At 43.3% G+C, this 18,677-nt stretch overlaps 1 protein-coding gene across 3 annotated transcripts in view; it reads left to right on the top strand.

Moving 5' to 3' along the window:
- LOC137431293 (histone-lysine N-methyltransferase 2C) overlaps positions 1-16,289 on the top strand; it is a 303,001-nt gene extending 286,712 nt beyond the window's left edge. For all 3 annotated transcript variants that reach the window (XM_078781817.1, XM_078781819.1, XM_078781818.1), the window contains exons 51-58: positions 2,994-3,241; positions 3,364-3,500; positions 3,755-3,888; positions 4,095-4,263; positions 4,413-4,529; positions 5,480-5,553; positions 6,040-6,151; positions 14,672-16,289. In XM_078781817.1, coding sequence (XP_078637943.1) covers positions 2,994-3,241; positions 3,364-3,500; positions 3,755-3,888; positions 4,095-4,263; positions 4,413-4,529; positions 5,480-5,553; positions 6,040-6,151; positions 14,672-14,764 — 1,084 coding nt within the window. In that variant the 3' untranslated portion in view covers positions 14,765-16,289. The remainder of the gene's footprint in view (positions 1-2,993; positions 3,242-3,363; positions 3,501-3,754; positions 3,889-4,094; positions 4,264-4,412; positions 4,530-5,479; positions 5,554-6,039; positions 6,152-14,671) is intronic.
- The last annotated feature ends 2,388 nt before the right edge of the window (positions 16,290-18,677 follow it).

Genomic DNA, 18,677 nt, shown 5'->3' with positions numbered 1-18,677 from the left:
CTATTGATTAAGAAAATATTTTATGATTATTATTTATTGATTTTAATTATGCAATTAATCAATCAATTATTGTACACCTCTCCCTCCCAATACAGTGTCTATGCGCTGCATGGTGGTTTGCCACGCGCTGAAGGCGCCCCAGCAATGCTACGCTGGAGGATGTTATTTATTTATTTTGACTTGGGGGCGGTGTACTTTGAATGCATATGTCCTTGTTTATTTATTTGTCATTATTGGAACCTCTCACGATGATGCTGAATCACAAGGCCTGGTACTCTTTCATTACAAACAGGTCGGTGGCCATGTTTTTTTGGGGGGTGGGGGGTGGGGGGGGTTTTACATGGTCGAGGCTCATGGAAGAGCAGAATGGAATGGAACAAATTGGAAAGGTGGAAACGCCACAGCAGAATAGAAGTGAGGGTGAGTGAAATCAAGGAGAGGATGAGAAGGACACATGTGAAGAAGCTGCACACAAGCTGAATGAAACACAGTAAAAAGAGGAAGGAGAAAGTGGGAATGAAAAAGAAAAGGAACAAAACAACTGACAACTAACAAACAAAAAGACAAAAGGAAAAGGGGAGTGCTTCGGAATGGGGTCATTTGAGGTAGAAGAGATCATGAGTATGGCTAGGGGTTTAGGTAGTGGTGAACAGCTGTCTTGAAGACCTGGTTTGAATAATGGGGATAAACAGACTGGGGAAGTTAGTTCCACAGACAAGACAAAATAAGAACAAATGAGTGAAAGTGAGCAGTCAGCCTGCATTTTGTTTAACAAGAACAGGGTTACTGTGAGACTGTCAGACAGAAGAGGGTTACCTGCAGAAACTTGGAAGAAACAGAGAAGAGAAAGCAGAGTGTAAGACCAGAAAGGAGATGGTGAAATGCAGAGAAGCCACCGACACGTCTGTGATGTGATAGTAACAGATCTAGACACTCAGCTTCGTCACAGGAGATCCCATCGATTTTGTGAGCCTTGCTTTCCACAGCATCAAGAAGGGCAACGTGTGACGCAGGGGCAGCAGACCAAAGGGGAGAGCAATACTTCATCAAGCTGTGAATGAAGGCCTCATAGGTTGTCAAATGTTCAGATTGGCCAAGGAAAGACCTTGCACGATGGAGGATGCCCATTCGGCAGCTGGCTTTGAAGGCCACCTTGGAAATATTCTTTGCTCAAGAAAGAACATGGCTGATGGTGAGGCAATAAGGTTTGACTGACTTCTCGTCTTCAAATGGTTTGTTTGGGGTTTGTCACATGGACCTTTCGGAGAATCAGGGTGGATATATAGGATTTGTCATTGTTGAAAGACATATTTCAAGTGTAGGACCAGCTCCTGTGATTAGATCAAAGTCTGCAGAGAAGGAAGAGGCTGCTGCCTGCCTGAAAGATTATATGGCAGAGGGCTGAATCATCAGCAAAGACATAGGTAGGATTTTCCAGGGAATCAGAATGATCATTGATGAAGATGAGGAACAAAACTGAGCCCTGACTGCCTTGGGGCACTCCCGCCTTGACAAGGAGAGGAGACGAGAGGATCCAGTTTAGGGCTGCACGCTGAATATGGGAGTGGAGAAAGTCAGTGATCCATGAGAGGAGGTGGCCTTGGATGCCATAAGCAGAGAGTTGGAGAGCAATGTGAGGTGCCAGACTGTATCAAATACTTGAGATATGTCCAGATAGATGGCCCTGATCTCCTGTCTGAGATGGAGGGCTTCCACCCATTGTTGGTCGAGTAGAAAAAGCATGTCCAAGGTAGAAAGACTTGGTCTTAAGCCAAACTGATTATCTGAGGCCATTGGAGAAAAATAAGGATTTTATGTCAACTGCAATGATAGATTCCATTACCTTGCTTATAATTGGAAGCAAGCTAATAGGCCTGTTGTTATATAGGCCATACACAAACATGACCGTTTTTGCACGGTCATGTTTGTATATTGCAATGATGTCGGCTAATTCCTTGGCAGACAGAAACTGACCCAGAGAGTATGAGTAAGAACAGCAAAGCAGGTTTTTAGGACACATGCACTGATGCCATCTGGGCCTGTTGCAGAATTGGAGTCGAGGTTTGTCAGAAACCTCTCCAATTTCTCAAGTGGGAAAGACACAGTATCAGGAGCAGTTGGGTGCAACTGGTATTGTGGGTACAGAGAGTGAGGGGTTGGGTAAAAGGAAAGACAGAATTGAGGCATTCGGCCTTCTCACTGGGAGAGTCAGCTATGGTGTCATTTGAAGTGATTGAAGGGATGAAGGGGGATCATACACCAGAGCCAGATGGGACAAGGTGCCACCCAGTCTTTGAAGAGAAAGACAGGTTTGAGAGTTCAGTCTTGAGGTTGGCCAGACGTTTTTTTGTTTTTTTTGCTTTCCTAAGAGTGGACACACACTTCTTTCAGAGCTTTTGGAATTGTCCGAGGATGCCTTCGGTCGGATTTGCCTTCCAGGAAGAGAAGGCATATTTTTGAAGGCAACTGCCTCACCACAGGATTCTGTGTAACCAGAGGCAAGAGGATGGGTATGATAATTGCAAATGAGATGTTATAAATATGTACATAAGGGAAAGCAAGCTTGTATGACAGGTTTTTTTTCTACCTCTCTTCCAATATTACTGCCTCTGTTTTCTCAGACCACTGACAACTCCAGGATGCATTTGTTCTTGCAGTTACCCCTTCTTGGTTAACCTTCCACAATACCAGGCTTGCTGCACACCTCAATGCTTTGTCCCTCTTCTCTCCCATTTGTGCAACCACCTTCCTGAGGCTTTTCCTTTTCATTCATTCCCTTACTCATTGTGTCCAACTGTTGGCCCTACTGTCAGTTTGTTGCTGTTTTCCCCTCTCTCCTTGCTCTTGACTCTTGAATGTGCCTCAATATTTTACATAAAAAAGCATTAATTTTTTAATTGTAAATGTTTCATCTGGTTGTTGCTTATCTGAAATGAAAATAAACAGCCTTACTGGAATTGAATGTTGCTTATAGCCATTGCTGCCTCCCACAGGGTTGGAAGCTTGATCTTTCGTTCTCTGGGGTATCTCCATCCACATTGTTTGGAGGCCTTCCATAGCCCATTGGCCATCTTTCCACGAGGTTTTGAAACAACACGGCTATACTGGAGCACACGCTATACCAACAAACGCTGTTATTACCACTGCCAAATCGGAGAGGTGGACCTAAAGCCTGAGTTCACGGTGCGCGTGGTTGAGCAGGGTCACGATGATCTGGTGCTCGTTGGAGGCACACCAAAAGGTTGGAGCCATAGAGGCAAAGACAAAATGATGAGTTTACATCCTGATCTGGGTTCGCAATACAGATATGAAATGTTTAATCCCACATGCTATATCCCCACTCGAAATCGTTATGCCTTGTAGCTGTTTGGGAAAAGGTCCTCGAGCCAATCTCCCGCCTGAGGAAGGATGCTAACATGCTGAGGCTGTTTCCTGATTATGCGCGCGGTGAGGACATGTTCGGTCTTACAGTAAGCGCCGTGCGGCGCATTATCGAGTCGGTAAGTTTCGGTCAGGTATTCTCACCTGCTCATTGCCTCCAGCTTTTTGCCCTCATTTGTTTACAATCCTCCGTCCACAACATAACATCACTGAACAGCTTTTAGTTTGTTCTTTTTCTGCCAAATGGTAGAACACATTCGCAGGTTTTCTTCTGATTTAACATTGCCAACACATTTCATTTTTCAATGCTCCAGCACCACAAGGTGCATGTGACTCTTTTTGCCTCTTGGTGTACTTATTTCTTTATCCCTAGCTTCCAGGTGCTGATAGCTGCCACAATTACACTTTCCGTTTTGGGCGCCACCTTCTGATGGAGCTTCCTTTGGCCATTAATCCTTCGGGATGTGCTCGCTGTGAGCCACGTGTGCATTGCTCACGGGCCAACAGGCAAGGCATATAGTGTGCAGCCTTTTCTGAAGATCAGCTCAGAAAGCTGTGATGGTATTGTTTGAATACATTTTGATAGGTGGTTGTTCGCAATGAAAACCAGTCGTTTGACAAGCTTTTCGAGCATATAATGAGATCAATGAATTGTTTCTTCTATTTTTATTTTCAATCCTTTTCGGTATGTTATTGTGCCTTCCTGCTTCCAGGCCATTCACACTCAATACTACAAGCACTTCCAAATCCTTCCAGAGCACAGTTACGGGGGACCTGAACGCACCTTATGGCAAACAGTTTGTGCATTCCAAGTCTTCGCAATATCGGCGCCTACGCTCAGAATGGAAAAATAACGTGTACTTGGCACGTTCGGACATTCAGGTCAGGCAAAGCTTCGGCATCATGGCTCCACTACTGATCTTCCTCCTTTTCTCACTAATTGCCATGATGAAAATAATATTGAAGAGAGGGGGAGTGGGAGACCAGCAAGGACTGGCAACAAACAGGCAGTTATTTTGTTTCCCTGACAGGGTCTCGGTCTTTATGCTGCGAGGGACATTGAGAAACACACCATGGTCATTGAGTATATTGGTACTGTCATCCGCAATGAAGTGGCAGATCGCCGCGAGAATGTGTATAAGGCACAGGTAAGTCGCTGACCATTTTGATTATCAGGTTTTCCTATTATGACCAAAATTACTCATCTTTGACTTAATAAACAGGTATTGGAACATCTTGCAATCAGTCATGGGCCTTTTCAATAGTACACCTGCTATAGTCCTGAAACAGCTTGTAGCCATATTGCACATAATATAAAAAAAATAACCACCTTTAGAGGCCATTTTTCCCCGCAAAGCGGGGGTTGGCCTTTTTCGGGAACCGTGGTTGTTGTTGTTTTTCGGTCCCCTTTTTGAAGCAATGTTTTACGGCCGGATGCCCTTCCTGACGCCAACCCTTTTTGCCGCCTTTAACGACAAACAGGGAATTACCAGTGAACTGGTACTCAATTAGCCGACCTCGGAAGGATGACAGGCTGAGTCAACCCCCCTGGCGTTAATTCAGCAATCGACCGGGATTCGAACCCAGGATCCTAGGATCCTAAGCCGGCACCCTAGCCGCTAGCCCAACACCAGGGATTGTTGCCATATTGTAGCCATATTGCACATGATGATTGATTTCTCATTTGAGATATATGAGAAGGATGCACAGCTGGAATGACGAGACTCTGTGAGGTAATGGTAAGAGTGTTTGCTCTGAATCTGGGAGGTCGGCAGTTCGAACCATGGTGGGGTCATCCCAGAGATTTTTCAAATGGTACCTTCTGCTTCCTTGCTTGATGCGCAGCATTTATATAGATAGAGCACGGGAAGAACCAAGAACCCCATAGGTTGACACACTAGTGCAGGCTTTGATGGTCCCAATGGTCTCCTCCTGTTTTGAAGTTCCTTGTAAAGGAACTCATGTCCTGATATCTATAATCAATGCCCATTCCAGTTATCGTGTATGCATTGCACACAGACACTGTTATGTTGAGGTGCCATAGACCTTGTAAGACTCAAGTGAGAGTCAAAACTTGGTTGCCTGGCTATCTTTCCAGAACCGGGGCATGTACATGTTCCGTGTGGATAGCGGACACGTCATCGATGCCACACTGACGGGTGGACCTGCACGGTAAGTTTTATGTCGGTTTTGTTCATGGATTTGTGTGTTGTGCTACCAAAGCTATTTTGCCCACATATTTTTGTAGGGTGGGTTCTTATGAATGTAGTGACACTTGTTTTTGTGCAATAACCGTGTTGCTCAACCTGTCCTCACTTGTGGTGAGACGTGACCTTTATTCAGAGCGAGGCAGCAGGAGATTATGATTTGTGATGCATTGTGAGCTCTGCATAGCAAGTTCAGGTACATTTAGTGGGGAATCATCGCTCAAACAGAGGAAACCTTGACATCTGTTGATCACAACGTGCCAACTGCTCCATTGTAGGTCGTATCACCAGTTGTTGTGCTTGTGCAATGCGTCAAGACCTCTTGTTATTTAGTGTTTCTCAGATTTTGTTTTTTTAATTCGGCTCCAATGCTTATGCAAAATCAAGAAGAATGTGTGGGTAAATGTGTGTTCATCTGGAGCCCTATTTTACTTGTGCTTCTGCTGAACAGGTATATCAACCATTCCTGCTTGCCGAACTGCGTCGCCGAGGTTGTGAACTTTGACAAGGAACGCAGCAAAATAATTATAATTTCAAGTCACAAGATACAGAAAGGGGAGGAGGTGAGGTTCGGGCATTTTGATTACAAAGGCGATTCTGCCTGGACTTTTATCATGATTGTGGCAACTCTATTGAATTTTTTAATATAGTAGTTGAACCATTACAAGAGACATTCGTTATTACAAATTTCATAAATACCAGTGCTTTTTGTGGGCAATCCTATTTTGCTGAACCAATAACAACCTGTAATACTTTGAATTTTAGGCATTTTAAAAATAAATATCCTGTGATCCATTGCAGATGAATTATAAGTATACCTATATTGCTAATTTGACGAGTGCTGTTATGTCCAAATGAAACTTGCCAGTGGAATGTGAAATTTATAATATATTCGATGTACACTACATGGCCAAAAGTATGTGGACACCCCAACCATCACACCCATTCATGCTCGTGGAACCTCTCATCACAAAATCATGACATTAATATGGAGTTGCCCCCCCCCCCCCCCCCCCCTTGCTGCTATAACAGCCTCCACTCTCCTGGGAAGGCTTTCCACTAGATCTGCGTTCAGCAACCTTTTTAGCCCAGGACCCAATAGAACCCAGCCATCCAGTCACGACCCATCGATCCCCTCCCCCCCTCCCCCCCCCCCCCCCCCCCGAAGATGAAGATGAATCTCACAAAGTTCATTGGCGGTGTAACTTTTGTGAAGTAGAATAAAACTTTAATTATTAAAGTGACACGCCAAGATAAGGTGTTTGAACTTTATTTGAATCTTCATCGTGAATAGATGATGAACTTAAAATGTAACATGAACTGATAAACAAAACAAGAATAACTTTTACTGAAAAAACTCGATATGCATCTGAACTTATATCCAGGTTCAATGTTCCGTTATCATGAACAACATTAAATAAACAACTTTCACTGATTAAACCCGAAAGTGAAACTTACAAGCCTAATTCAAATGTTCCGTTAGCAACATTGTAGATGTGGATTATCCACATCAGTGCGATGGTTGACTTTGCATATTGGCTACGAGATCATCGATTCGGCTTTGAAGCGGCGACAATGTGATTCTCAGGTTGGCGCACAGGGCCACTGTCTCCAGTTTGTTTCGATACTTGGACTTCAGATATGTCATCGTTGAGAAACCTGCCTCACACATCCACGTCGTCGTGAATGGCATCAGGAACTTCACAGTGAGATGTGCAATATCTGGGTACTCATGAGACACTGTCAGCCAAAACTTTACTAAAGTGTCCTTCCTGAACAGTGTCTCAAGTGTACCGTCGGACACGATGTCGATCAAGTCCTCTTTCAATCTGTTGGACAAGTTGCAGCACTGCTGAACGCTGACTGAATAAGGGTCTCGGATCCACTTCTTCTCCACGTGTGGATCAACAGGAAAGTATTCATCAAATCGTTTGCGCAGGTTCACCAGATGTTCGACGATGACATCCTTAATGTCCACACGTTCCTCAACACTCTTGCTGAGCAGATCATCCAGGTTTTCGAACATGTCAAATTCATCATTGGTCTGTACTCTTCTCCTCCATAGATCCAGCTTTGACTTGAACGCCGCTATCTTGTCATACATTACGAACACCGATTTCGCCTGCTTGTTCGTTTTGCCCTGGAACGATATGTTCAGATTGTTCAACAAGTTGAAGATGTCGGCCGTGTATGCCAATGTTGCGATGAATTTGTTGTTTTTGTAGTAGACTGCCAGGTCTGACCTAGCCACCTCCAAGAATGCGAGGACCTGGTCGCGAAGTTCATACAATCTTGCCAAAGCATCTCCTCTGCAGAGCCAGCGAACAGCTGCAATATACAGCACTGTGGTGTGTTCTGCATCTTGCTCCTTACACAGCTCTGCAAACAACCTCGAATTTATGGCGCTCTTCCTGAGATGGTTGATTGTTTTCACTGCAATATCCATTACTTTGGCAAGTCCAAGTGACATCTCTTTCGCAGCTAATGCCTCGCGGTGGAGAAAGCAGTGGGTCCAGCTTGCCTCTGGTGTCACATCTTGGATGAGCTAAATGACACCGCTGCGCCGACCTGTCATCGATGCCGCACCATCGGTACAAACGCCAACACAGTCTTCCCACCTGAGGCTATGCAATGCGATGTGTTTGTTGACGACTGCGAATATTTCTGCGGCCGTGGTCTTGGTCTGTAGTTCGTCACATGCCAGAAGATCCTCCATAAAATCATCGCCATGCCGATAACGAACAAAGATGAGGATCAACGCCTTCTGTGCGATGTCCATTGACTCGTCCAACTGGATGACAAACTTGTTGGCCTCTAGGTTTGCGTACAGCTGATGCTCGATGTCTTCGCCCATGTCTTTTATCCGTCGGCGAATCGTGTCAGCAGAAAGCAGAATGGTGCTTATCTTGGAAGCCGCCGTCTCTCCAAGCACTTCTCTGCACACCACCTTGGTGCATGGCAGGATGAGTTGCTCTGCAATACAAGATAAATAAAATAACACATGAACATTTCTTTCACTTTATGATTTATCTTGATTTTGTTCCAAGGCAGCGGTTCTTAACCTGGGGGTCGTGACCCCACCCCCCACCCCCATGGGGGTCGTTTGGGGTTTTCTGGAGGTTATGAAGGGGTCATAAATAACATATCAATTTGTTGATACCCATTTTTAGGAACCTAACGAAGGTACATACCACACACAGTATTTTGTTCGCGTATGCGCGTACGTCACGACCCCCAGGTTAAGAACCGCTGTTCCAAGGCATTGTAAAAATTCAATATGTACGATGTGATTGCCGTATGTACTTTAAAAAAAGAGGCAAAGTTTAAGAATGGCTGTATTGCAACAAACAATAAAATTTACGAAGTTGTGATATACCAACGTATACATGGCACGAGTAATAGTAAGCAAGAACCCGACACATCAATATTTTAAAGACGAAATACACACACACAACATGCATTTTAAGGCCTATTTTAAAGACGAAATGAAAAACTAAATTTAACTATACTTACAGTGCCATGTATTACTTTATGAACCTACAAACCGCCAATGCAGTGAAATACTTCTACAAAAAAAAACAAAAAAACTTACCCGCAATAGTGTACGGTTTCTTTTCTTTGGCTATCTTCTCCGCCACCAGATAGCTGGCCTTGGTCAGTCCCTTTGACGGAAAAACAGCCGAACTCATTACTGACTTGCTGTTGTTCATCTCGCGTTCTTTCCGGAGAAAAAACTCCCGCGACTTGTTGACATGATCTCCATGTTTCTTCTCGAGGTGCCGTTTCAGCTTTTGGGGCCTGAGGGACTCGTTGGCCAACAAGTCAAGGCATATCACACACTGTGGTCGATGAACATTGTGCTTATCGATATTCAAGGTGAACCCATAGTTCAGGAACACAGGCTGATACTTTCTAGCCATGGTGAGTACCTTACGCTCACAGCTCAATCTTTCAAATGAAAAAGCAATGGACATTCGCATGTCGGAAACGAAACGTATGATCTGACTGACCGGATGCACGGGCGGTACATCGGTACAGCGCGGTAGAAGAGTCCACACTATAATGTTTGTGTCGGCGTTCGTTTGATCTCTGTTCTGTTCAGTCGGGAGAAGTAAATCGTCGATAAAGTTTTTTCCCCGCGATTTCTGAAACGATCGTGCGACCCATTGAAAATCCTTCACGACCCAAACATTGGGTCGCGACCCATAGGTTGCGGAACGTCACACTGGATGTTGGAACATTGCTGCGGGGATTTGCTTCCATTCAGCCACAAGAGCATTAGTGAGGTCGGGCACTGATGTTGGGCGATTAGGCCTGGCTCGCAGTCGGCGTTCCAATTCATCCCAAAGGTGTTTGATGGGGGTGAGGTCATGGCTTTGTGCAGGCCAGTCAAGTTCTTCCACACCGATCTCGACAAACCATTTCTGTATGGACCTCTTTGTGCATGGGGGCATTGTCATGCTGAAACAGGAAAGGGCCTTCCCCAAACTGTTGCCACAAAGTTGGAAGCACACAATCGTCTGGAATGTCATTGTATGCTGTATCGTTAATATTTCCCTTCACTGGAACTAAGGGGCCCAGCCCGAACCATGAAAAACAGCCCCAGACCATTATTCCTCCTCCACCAATCTTTACAGTTGGCACTATGCATTCGGGCAGGTAGCGTTCTCCTGGCATCCGCCAAACCCAGATTCGTCCGTCAGACTGCCAGATGGTGAAGCGTGATTCATCACTCCAGAGAACGCGTTTCCACTGCTCCAGAGTCCAATGGTGACGAGCTTTACACCACTCTAGCCGACGCTTGGCATTGTGCATGGTGATCTTAGGCTTGTGTGCGGCTGCTCGGCCATGGAAACCCATTTCATGAAGCTCCCGACAAACAGTTGTTGTGTAGACGTTGCTTCCAGAGGCAGTTTGGAACTCGGTAGTGAGTGTTGCAACCGAGGACAGACCATTTTTACACGCTATGTGCTTCAGCACTCGGCAGTCCCGTTCTGTGAGCTTGTGTGGCCTATTATTTCATGGCTGAGCTGTTGTTGCTCCTAGACGTTCCCACTTCACAATAACAGCACATACAGTTGACCGGAGCAGCTCTAGCAGGGCAGAAATTTGACGAACTGACTTGTTGGAAAGGTGGCATCCTATGACAGTGCTACGTTGAAAGTCACTGAGCTCTTCAGTACGGCCCATTCTACTGCCAATGTTTATCTATGGAGATTGCATGGCTGTGTGCTTGATTATATATACCTGTCCGCAATGGGTGTGGCTGAAACAGCCGAATCTATTAATTATAAGGGTTGTCCACATACTTTTGGCCATGTAGTGTATCTTTTTCACAGTGATACCATTGTGATTTTGTGATAATTTGTCCTGAATGCTAAGGATGATCTTTATTTTTCATGGAAGTGCCAGAGACTTTTCGGGGACAGGGATGGTGGGTGGTTGTGGAGGGACGGCATCCTGGTAAAATGATTTTGTTAACCTCACTGGTCAATCTGTTAATTATTGTTACTTATTATAATGGGCCTCTATTGTACCATGTGGTATTGTTTGGCAGAGGTAGGGCTTCCATTGGTATCTTCCTTCCATTGTCTCCAAAAAATGTGAAATAAAGCAATTGGTGATTTATTTATTTATTTATTCAATTCAAGTTATGAAAACTTTATATTTGGCAGAAGGGTAAATAGCACAACAATTGTAATTTGTCAATTTTAGCATGAAATTTGTCCGTAATTGGAACGCATTTCAAAAAAACTCGCACACTCTTAAAACTGTTTGATCAGTGTCATTCTTAAGTTAATCAAGGCAAGGTATGCCTACGTACAGTCTATGAATGCACCCTTTCAAAATCATTCCAGCTTGAAAGCAATCAATCACAGGGGCCTTTGATGGCCCCACATTGTGAGTTAATTCTCTCGTTATTATAAAAGGGAATTCTCATTTAATAAATAGAATGAGCTTGTTAGCAAAAGCATGCTCGTCAACATAGAATGAAAGAAGGCAAATCATGGCGTACAATGGGCGGTGGCGTACAATCACGTATCATGGCGTACAATGGGCGGTACAATGGGCGGTGCTTCCGGCACCATTTTGGGGATTGTTGTTGTTTTCCTTCTATTTTTTTCCTCTTTTTTGACCTCCTTCATGTATGATTTCGAGCCAAAAACAAAACTAAAGCGAAGTTAATGGCTCGCTAAATTCCCACCTGAAGTTGAGAGATGGCAAAAAGTTCTACCAGGACTGACTAAATATCAAATTTTGAGTTCGATGGGGGTTTTTTTTTCCTGTTTTGACTCATGTGGCCCCAAGTCCCTACCACCTGGGGCATGAACTGGGGGTTTAATCCAAATAAGTTGTTACATATTTCATGCGTCCCCCAATGTTGATTGTATATACAAAGTTTCATCTAAAATGTGCCTGTAATTTTATTTTTCAGTACTTGATATTTTGACCCTGTCCCAGTGGGCAGAGCCAAGAATAAAACTGCCCTTGCACCTTCATGCCATGTGGTGATCAAAACTACCAAGTATGGTGAATTTTTATTTCTACCCAACCTTTTAGGAGATAGTGTGACGGACAGACAGACAGTTGGCTAAACAGACAAACAAAACAGAGCCGATTTCAATACCCCCATATATTTTTTTTTTCAAAAGCGTGGGGATAATAGACAAAAATTAACGGGGTGATCAATAAAAGGGAAAATTGATGGTCAAATTAAGCGTTCAGACAGGATCAAAAACTTTGAAGAACCAGGCAAAGGGTATTCTGACTCAATGCCAACTTGTACAGACCAGGCAGGGAATGTGGTCGAGCGATAGTTATCCTGCCTCAATATGTGCTAGTCTAAGCCATTTCGTGAAAAATCCCAGTTATCTTTGTACCAACATTTTTAAATGAAAAAATATTGTGTCACATTGAAAAATGAAGAAGTAAAAAGGTGTGGCAGGAATAAGAAGAGAGAAATTGCCAAAATGAATGGCTGACCAATATCAGTGATCTCAGTGGATCAAGGAGATATCGGTGGATGAATTATAGGTATTGTCAAACAGTTACGGATTAGCTCTTCCATAATGCTGATTTAATGTCGGGTGAAAAAAGCAATAGATATCTGTACTCCTTATAAAGGAGGTTTGTCTGTTTGTGTGCAGAGTGAGCTCAGAACAGTTTGACCGAGAGGCAGATGGAGTTTAGTATCTTTGGCAGCATCTTGAACCTGGGAACGTCATGGCAACTATTTTTATTTTTACCGGGTGGGGTGGGGGGTTGGGGTTTATTCGACGTGGCTATACACCACTTTCATGGTTTTTCAAACATAACTCACCAACAGCAACAACCACATTTACTACCATGAGAAGCAACATTTACTACTGTGAGATGGAGGTGGGGGACAGTTTTATCAAATTCATTTTGCTTACATCAAATACTCAGCTGTCAATTGATAAATTTTAGGAGAAATAGTACTTTGGCCCCACGAACAAAAAATTGGCAGATTCTTTAGTTTGGTGAACATTTTGGCTCCACTTAAAAAAAAAAAATTCCCAGAGGAAGCCTGCAGAGGTAATAAGGTTTGCACTTGTACACTCCCTGCAGTTTTCCCTCTGCATCCTTCCTTTCCTCATTGTACACCACTCCTTTCCTCATTGTACACCACTCCTTTCCTCATTGTACACCGCTCATTTCCTTGTTGTACACCACTCCTTTCCTCATTGTACACCGCTCATTTCCTCGTTGTACACCGCTCCTTTCCTCATTGTACACCGCTCCTTTCCTCATTGTACACCACTCCTTTCCTCATTGTACACCACTCCTTTCCTCATTGTACACCGCTCATTTCCTCGTTGTACACCACTCCTTTCCTCATTGTACACCGCTCATTTCCTCGTTGTACACCACTCCTTTCCTCATTGTACACCGCTCCTTTCCTCCTTGTACACCGCTCCTTTCCTCATTGTACACCGCTCATTTCCTCGTTGTACACCACTCCTTTCCTCATTGTACACCGCTCCTTTCCTCGTTGTACACAGCTCCTTTCCTCGTTGTACACAGCTCCTTCCCTCATTGTACACCGCTCATTTCCTCGTTGTACACCACTCCTTTCCTCATTGTACACCGTTCATTTCCTCGTTGTACACCGCTCCTTTCCTTGTTGTACGAAGCTCCTTCCCTCATTGTACACCGCTCCTTTCCTATTCCATTTCCAGGCGCTGCATGATGTCATCGCCGGGCACCAAAGGGGGCCCGGCGATGACGTGCACTGAAAGGGAGTATTCAGTTTTCACTCCGGTTTCCTTTTCTTTCTTTCTTTCTTTCTTGTTTGTTTTCTTTCTTATTTTTCCGGGTGATATCTCAGCCATCCTTTGAGCTAGGAAGCTAAAATTTGGACACAATGAATAGTGAACACGTGCTTTGGCAAAAACGGTATTTTTTGTTTTTTTAATCAATCAATTAATTGATTCGTTACTTAATTATTATCGATTTATTTAGTACTTATTTATTTCCTTTCTCATCTGAGCAATATCTCAGGCAGCTTTTGAGCTAGGAAGCTGATATTTGGACACGACAATTACCAAGTGATGTGGCTATAAAGGATATTTTTGATCAATTGATTATTAAATTTCTGATTAATTAATTTAATTAATTTTCAAAAAGTTAGTTTCAGATGAAACATTGATGGTTTTGGTATGCTTTTATTCAATTGATTAAGAAATTATTTTACGATTACTATTTATTGATTTTAATTATACAATTAATCAATGCATTATTGTACACATCTCCCTCCCAATACTGTCTCTATGTGCTGCACTGCGAGGCGCCCCGGCAATACCGCGCGCTGGAGGATGTTATTTATTTATTTGGCATGGGGTGGGGGCACTTTGAATGTATCTGTACTTGTTTATAATAATTTCATTCTTCATGCTGTCCATTTGTATGACTTTTGTCGATCTTGCTTCAACTGTAACATTAATTACATTTAATTATCATCTTGCTTTCCTCTCTGTATTTCAATATTTTGGCATTTCTGCATTTATTATTTTACCGTTTCATTGTTCTGCTTCCTCCTCCAACTCGCATCATTCCCGCAGCTCACTTACGACTACAAGTTTGACTCTGATCAAGATCGGCACAAGATCCCATGTCTCTGTCGAGCTCAAAACTGCCGCAAATGGATGAACTGAGGTTTCGTGAGCACGTAGGCAGACTGTGGCTATCAGACAAGTGCTCTTCATTCCGTGTCAAGTGCGTTTGGATTTGTGAGGATTTGAACCAGGAACAACGAGGAGCCATCAGAGGAGTCTTCATCCTGCTGGGCGGGTCGGATGCTCCGTTGCTGCCATTTCACACTTAAACAGTGTACAGCAGGGATGTGTAAAATTAGGACACAGACGAGTTGTGTTTACATGTTTTAAAATATGTATGTATTTTAACTTTGAAATAACTTTTTTATATATCGCAAGGGATATTATTGCACCGTGCTTTTTTTCTGACTATTCATTCGCGGCAGTGAAGGCACATTTCTAGGCTAGCCTTCATCGTCAACAGAGAGGCTGGTACTTTGTCCCTACCCCACGTTACAATCAATGCCTATAGTTTTTCCCTCCACTAGGATCGATATACAAAGTATGGTGATGGGGAGGTGAGTGGGTGGGGGGAAACTCCCTGTTATGGTAGCTGTATTTTTATCTGCCAGTGCTAAGTGCATGCCAGGCAGAGGGCACAACTATACAGACCAAACACGGGCCATGCTGAGCGACATTTCCCGCTTGAAGACGATTGCGATCGTGGCGGAAATTGCCCCAAATGGAACCAGAGTAACCACCAGCCAATGCAGCATTGCACTTATCGGCTAGAGAAACTCGGGCAAGCTGTTTTGCTAATTTCGTCTTTTCTTTTCGTTTAGCAAAAATGCAGCTGACCTTTTAAATCAACGATGAAATTGATCTTGGTATCATTGTTGTGTCTGCCCGCATTGCTTGACTTTTCTTATCCGTTTTATTCAAAATGATATGTACAGATTTAATCTAACAGTGTTGCTGTCTTAGACCAAACTCTGAAAGCAAGAATATTTTTAGAGTTTATTTGGTGCGCAGATGTTTTGAAGGTTCCGTCGGACTGTGAAATGGGCCACCCCGTGGCCCGTTGTTGTTTGAGAGGCTCGCTCAGCCTTTTGTGTTGTGTTGTGTTCCGTGTTTGCAGCCGTCTCTGCCCGACCTCTTGAAGAGGCCAAAAGAAAGATGATTGGTAGCGTTAGCTCCTCGCGTTTTCTAATTAACGGGGCTTGTTTGTATAAGGTTCTATGTACACTCATTTAAAATCGTACGGACTTGTTTACAATTGCCAAAATAATACCACTTTTTACTTTTAACTGTACATGTTCAACATGCCTTCATGTGATATAATCTTATTTTTTAACTTCTCATATTTTTTTTAATCTTGTGTATACTGTAAAGCACTTCCTCGTTTCACTCCTAGGTCTGTTTCATTAGGATGTATATGGCATGCGTCGTCTCGAGCTGACTTTGGTTAATGTATATAATTTGTCAACGTATGACTGATCATGTCATACCTGTGCTAAATGTTTTGAAAACGCTACCTGTTTTGTGCTTACGTCAAACATGCATTACAGAGGGTGATAGTAATATGGTACAAGTGAATGGAAAATGGAGTGATTATATTTACAAATAATAAACGTTTATTAGTATGCTTATCGAGTCCATTTTTCTATCGTGAACAAAGCTTGTTGAAGGTGCCGTAATCACATTACATGAGGAGTAAGTAATTGTGATACAATTGAAGACAATGCTTCTTCTTCCTCTTCTTCTTCTTCTTCTTCTTTCGTATGCAGCACAAGGCTGCAGGGTAGTATTCTTGGCTGAGGGTGCAGATGTGCTGACAATGCAATTCCCTCTGCTGGTTAGGGCACGAATTTGGAATTTGGTCATTGTGCCTGGGATAGCTCGCCTACTCTTCGTGGTGGACACTGTGGGATCTTTAATGTCCACCAACAAATGCTGGCACATGCGACGCCCGTTTAATGTCCATCTGAGAGACGACACACATTGATGAATCAACCTGTCTGTGAAAAGGACCATGCTGGTGCTCTGGGGTTGACCCTTGCTTTTCCTCCACACTTGACACCAGGTTACGAGCACCGAGGCCACCAGGGTGTACTCGTTTTATTTTTAAGCCATTTATATCAGATATTGGCTTTTGTTATGGTCATGACACCACGTGATGTTTTTTTTTTACTGTTAGAGTGACAATAATTTCTATGCATTACACAGGTTCATCGAATTTTGGTTCACGAGTTATCAAGTGACCACTATATTCGTCATGTGTGTGTGTCTGTCTGTCTGTCTGCAGCATAACTACCCGATGATATCATCCGATCTTGATGAAACTTGGATGGGAGGTTGATATCATGATCTAGTTGTGTCCTGCCGAGAGTGGGCGTATTGCGCCCATTGTGGGCGGAGCCACGCCCAAAAAAAATGTCGTTTTATGGGGTAATCGAGTTCAAGCTACATCTTCTCCGAGGGGTTTGGTGGAATCTGACAGGGGTTTCGGTATTTGGTTAGGTCAATGTCATGTGTCTAGCCCCACGGAGCTCGATTTTTCCTTTATTTTATTTTTTTTCCATTTTTTAAATTTATTTATTTATTTATTTATTTTCATTTAATTTTTCACCGAATTTTCGGTATTGTGTAACTAACTAACCTCATAACTGATTATAGATTATTTTCTATCTCATTTCAAGGTCAGTAACCTTCGTTTTGACATTTCCGGGCCTGGCCTGTCCGGGCCTGTTTCGGTTATAGTCCGTCCTTTGTCATTGAATACCGCTCGCTCGTGAACCATCGTCGTCTCCTGACTTATTCTTTTTATTAACATTATTGTCACCTGTTACAGAACTAGTATCGCACTTTCCCTTTTCAAGCGAGCTTGCTCATTAACGCCATTATTATTGCTCAATAAAACAACAAAAGCTTTCCTTCTCAGAGGGAGCTCAATTTTAAGTTTATTACGAAGAGGATTCAGTTTGCTTCCATAAAGAACATCCATAAACTCCTACGTACTTTTTCCCTGGTTCGTTCATGGAAAAGGAACTGCATCGGCATTTGGTGCAATAAATTGTGTACACCTACTTTAAGTCATGTTTGTTCCAACAAACAGTGGACCAATCTTTGTTGAAGTTCGATGATGGCCAATCAGGCAGCTTCATTTAAGTGTCTCCATTGAACTTTTGTTGTTGCTAGAACACATTGTCATTGATCGCATCGATTCTTTTATGCCCCATTCAGTATGTGCTGGTATTTTGATCCACGGCATCATTACGTTGAACATTTTGTACAATTACGATTTATGTGATGACAAGCAAAACGTTGACACAAATTCTTCACGTGACAGTTAAGCGCTGGGTGCTGCAGTGCAATATTTGCGATCGTACATCTATAATTCGAGACGGAACCAATTGGTTGTCACAGTGCCTTCAGAAAGTGTTCACGCCGAATTTAGAGAGGTTCAGTCACGCTTCTTGTGTTTTAACGGAAGGAGCAAACTGCTAATTGTCAGCTTGACAAAGCATGTACTGAAGCAGAGGGCACGCAGGTACTGTATTTGGAATTGGAGTTGTGAATTTTCCAGATATTGACTGGTTCCAGGCACATAGTTCCAGGCACTGCATCACCCATCTCACATATTTTAAGATACCATCCAAGGAAACTCTGCATCAACACATCAGACAAACAACTCGTTGTGTACAGACCTATTAGCTTTACATCGGTGGTAGGGGAAAAATCCGGGAAAGTCTTGTGCGGGATTCTGCAATGGGATACATGGTAGTCAACAATCTGTTTACCACCTGCCAGCACAGTTTTATACCTGCCAAATCCTGTACTACTCAGCTCCTCATGATTGCAAACAAATGGACTAAACCGCTAGATAAGGGGAAGCTTATCGATGTAGTGTACCTCGACCTCATATTTGCATTTGACAGTGTTTCACATGAGATGCTACTCGTGAAACTGGCCTCCTATGGAATCCAAGTTCAGATACTAGCCTGAATGCACAACTTTTTGACTGACAGGCTCC

Source organism: Myxine glutinosa, chromosome 7, assembly GCF_964187855.1.
Source record: "Myxine glutinosa chromosome 7, kmMyxGlut1.1, whole genome shotgun sequence".
In the NCBI taxonomy this organism is placed as follows: Eukaryota; Metazoa; Chordata; class Myxini; order Myxiniformes; family Myxinidae; genus Myxine; species Myxine glutinosa.
This window is presented reverse-complemented; position numbering and strand designations above follow the sequence as displayed.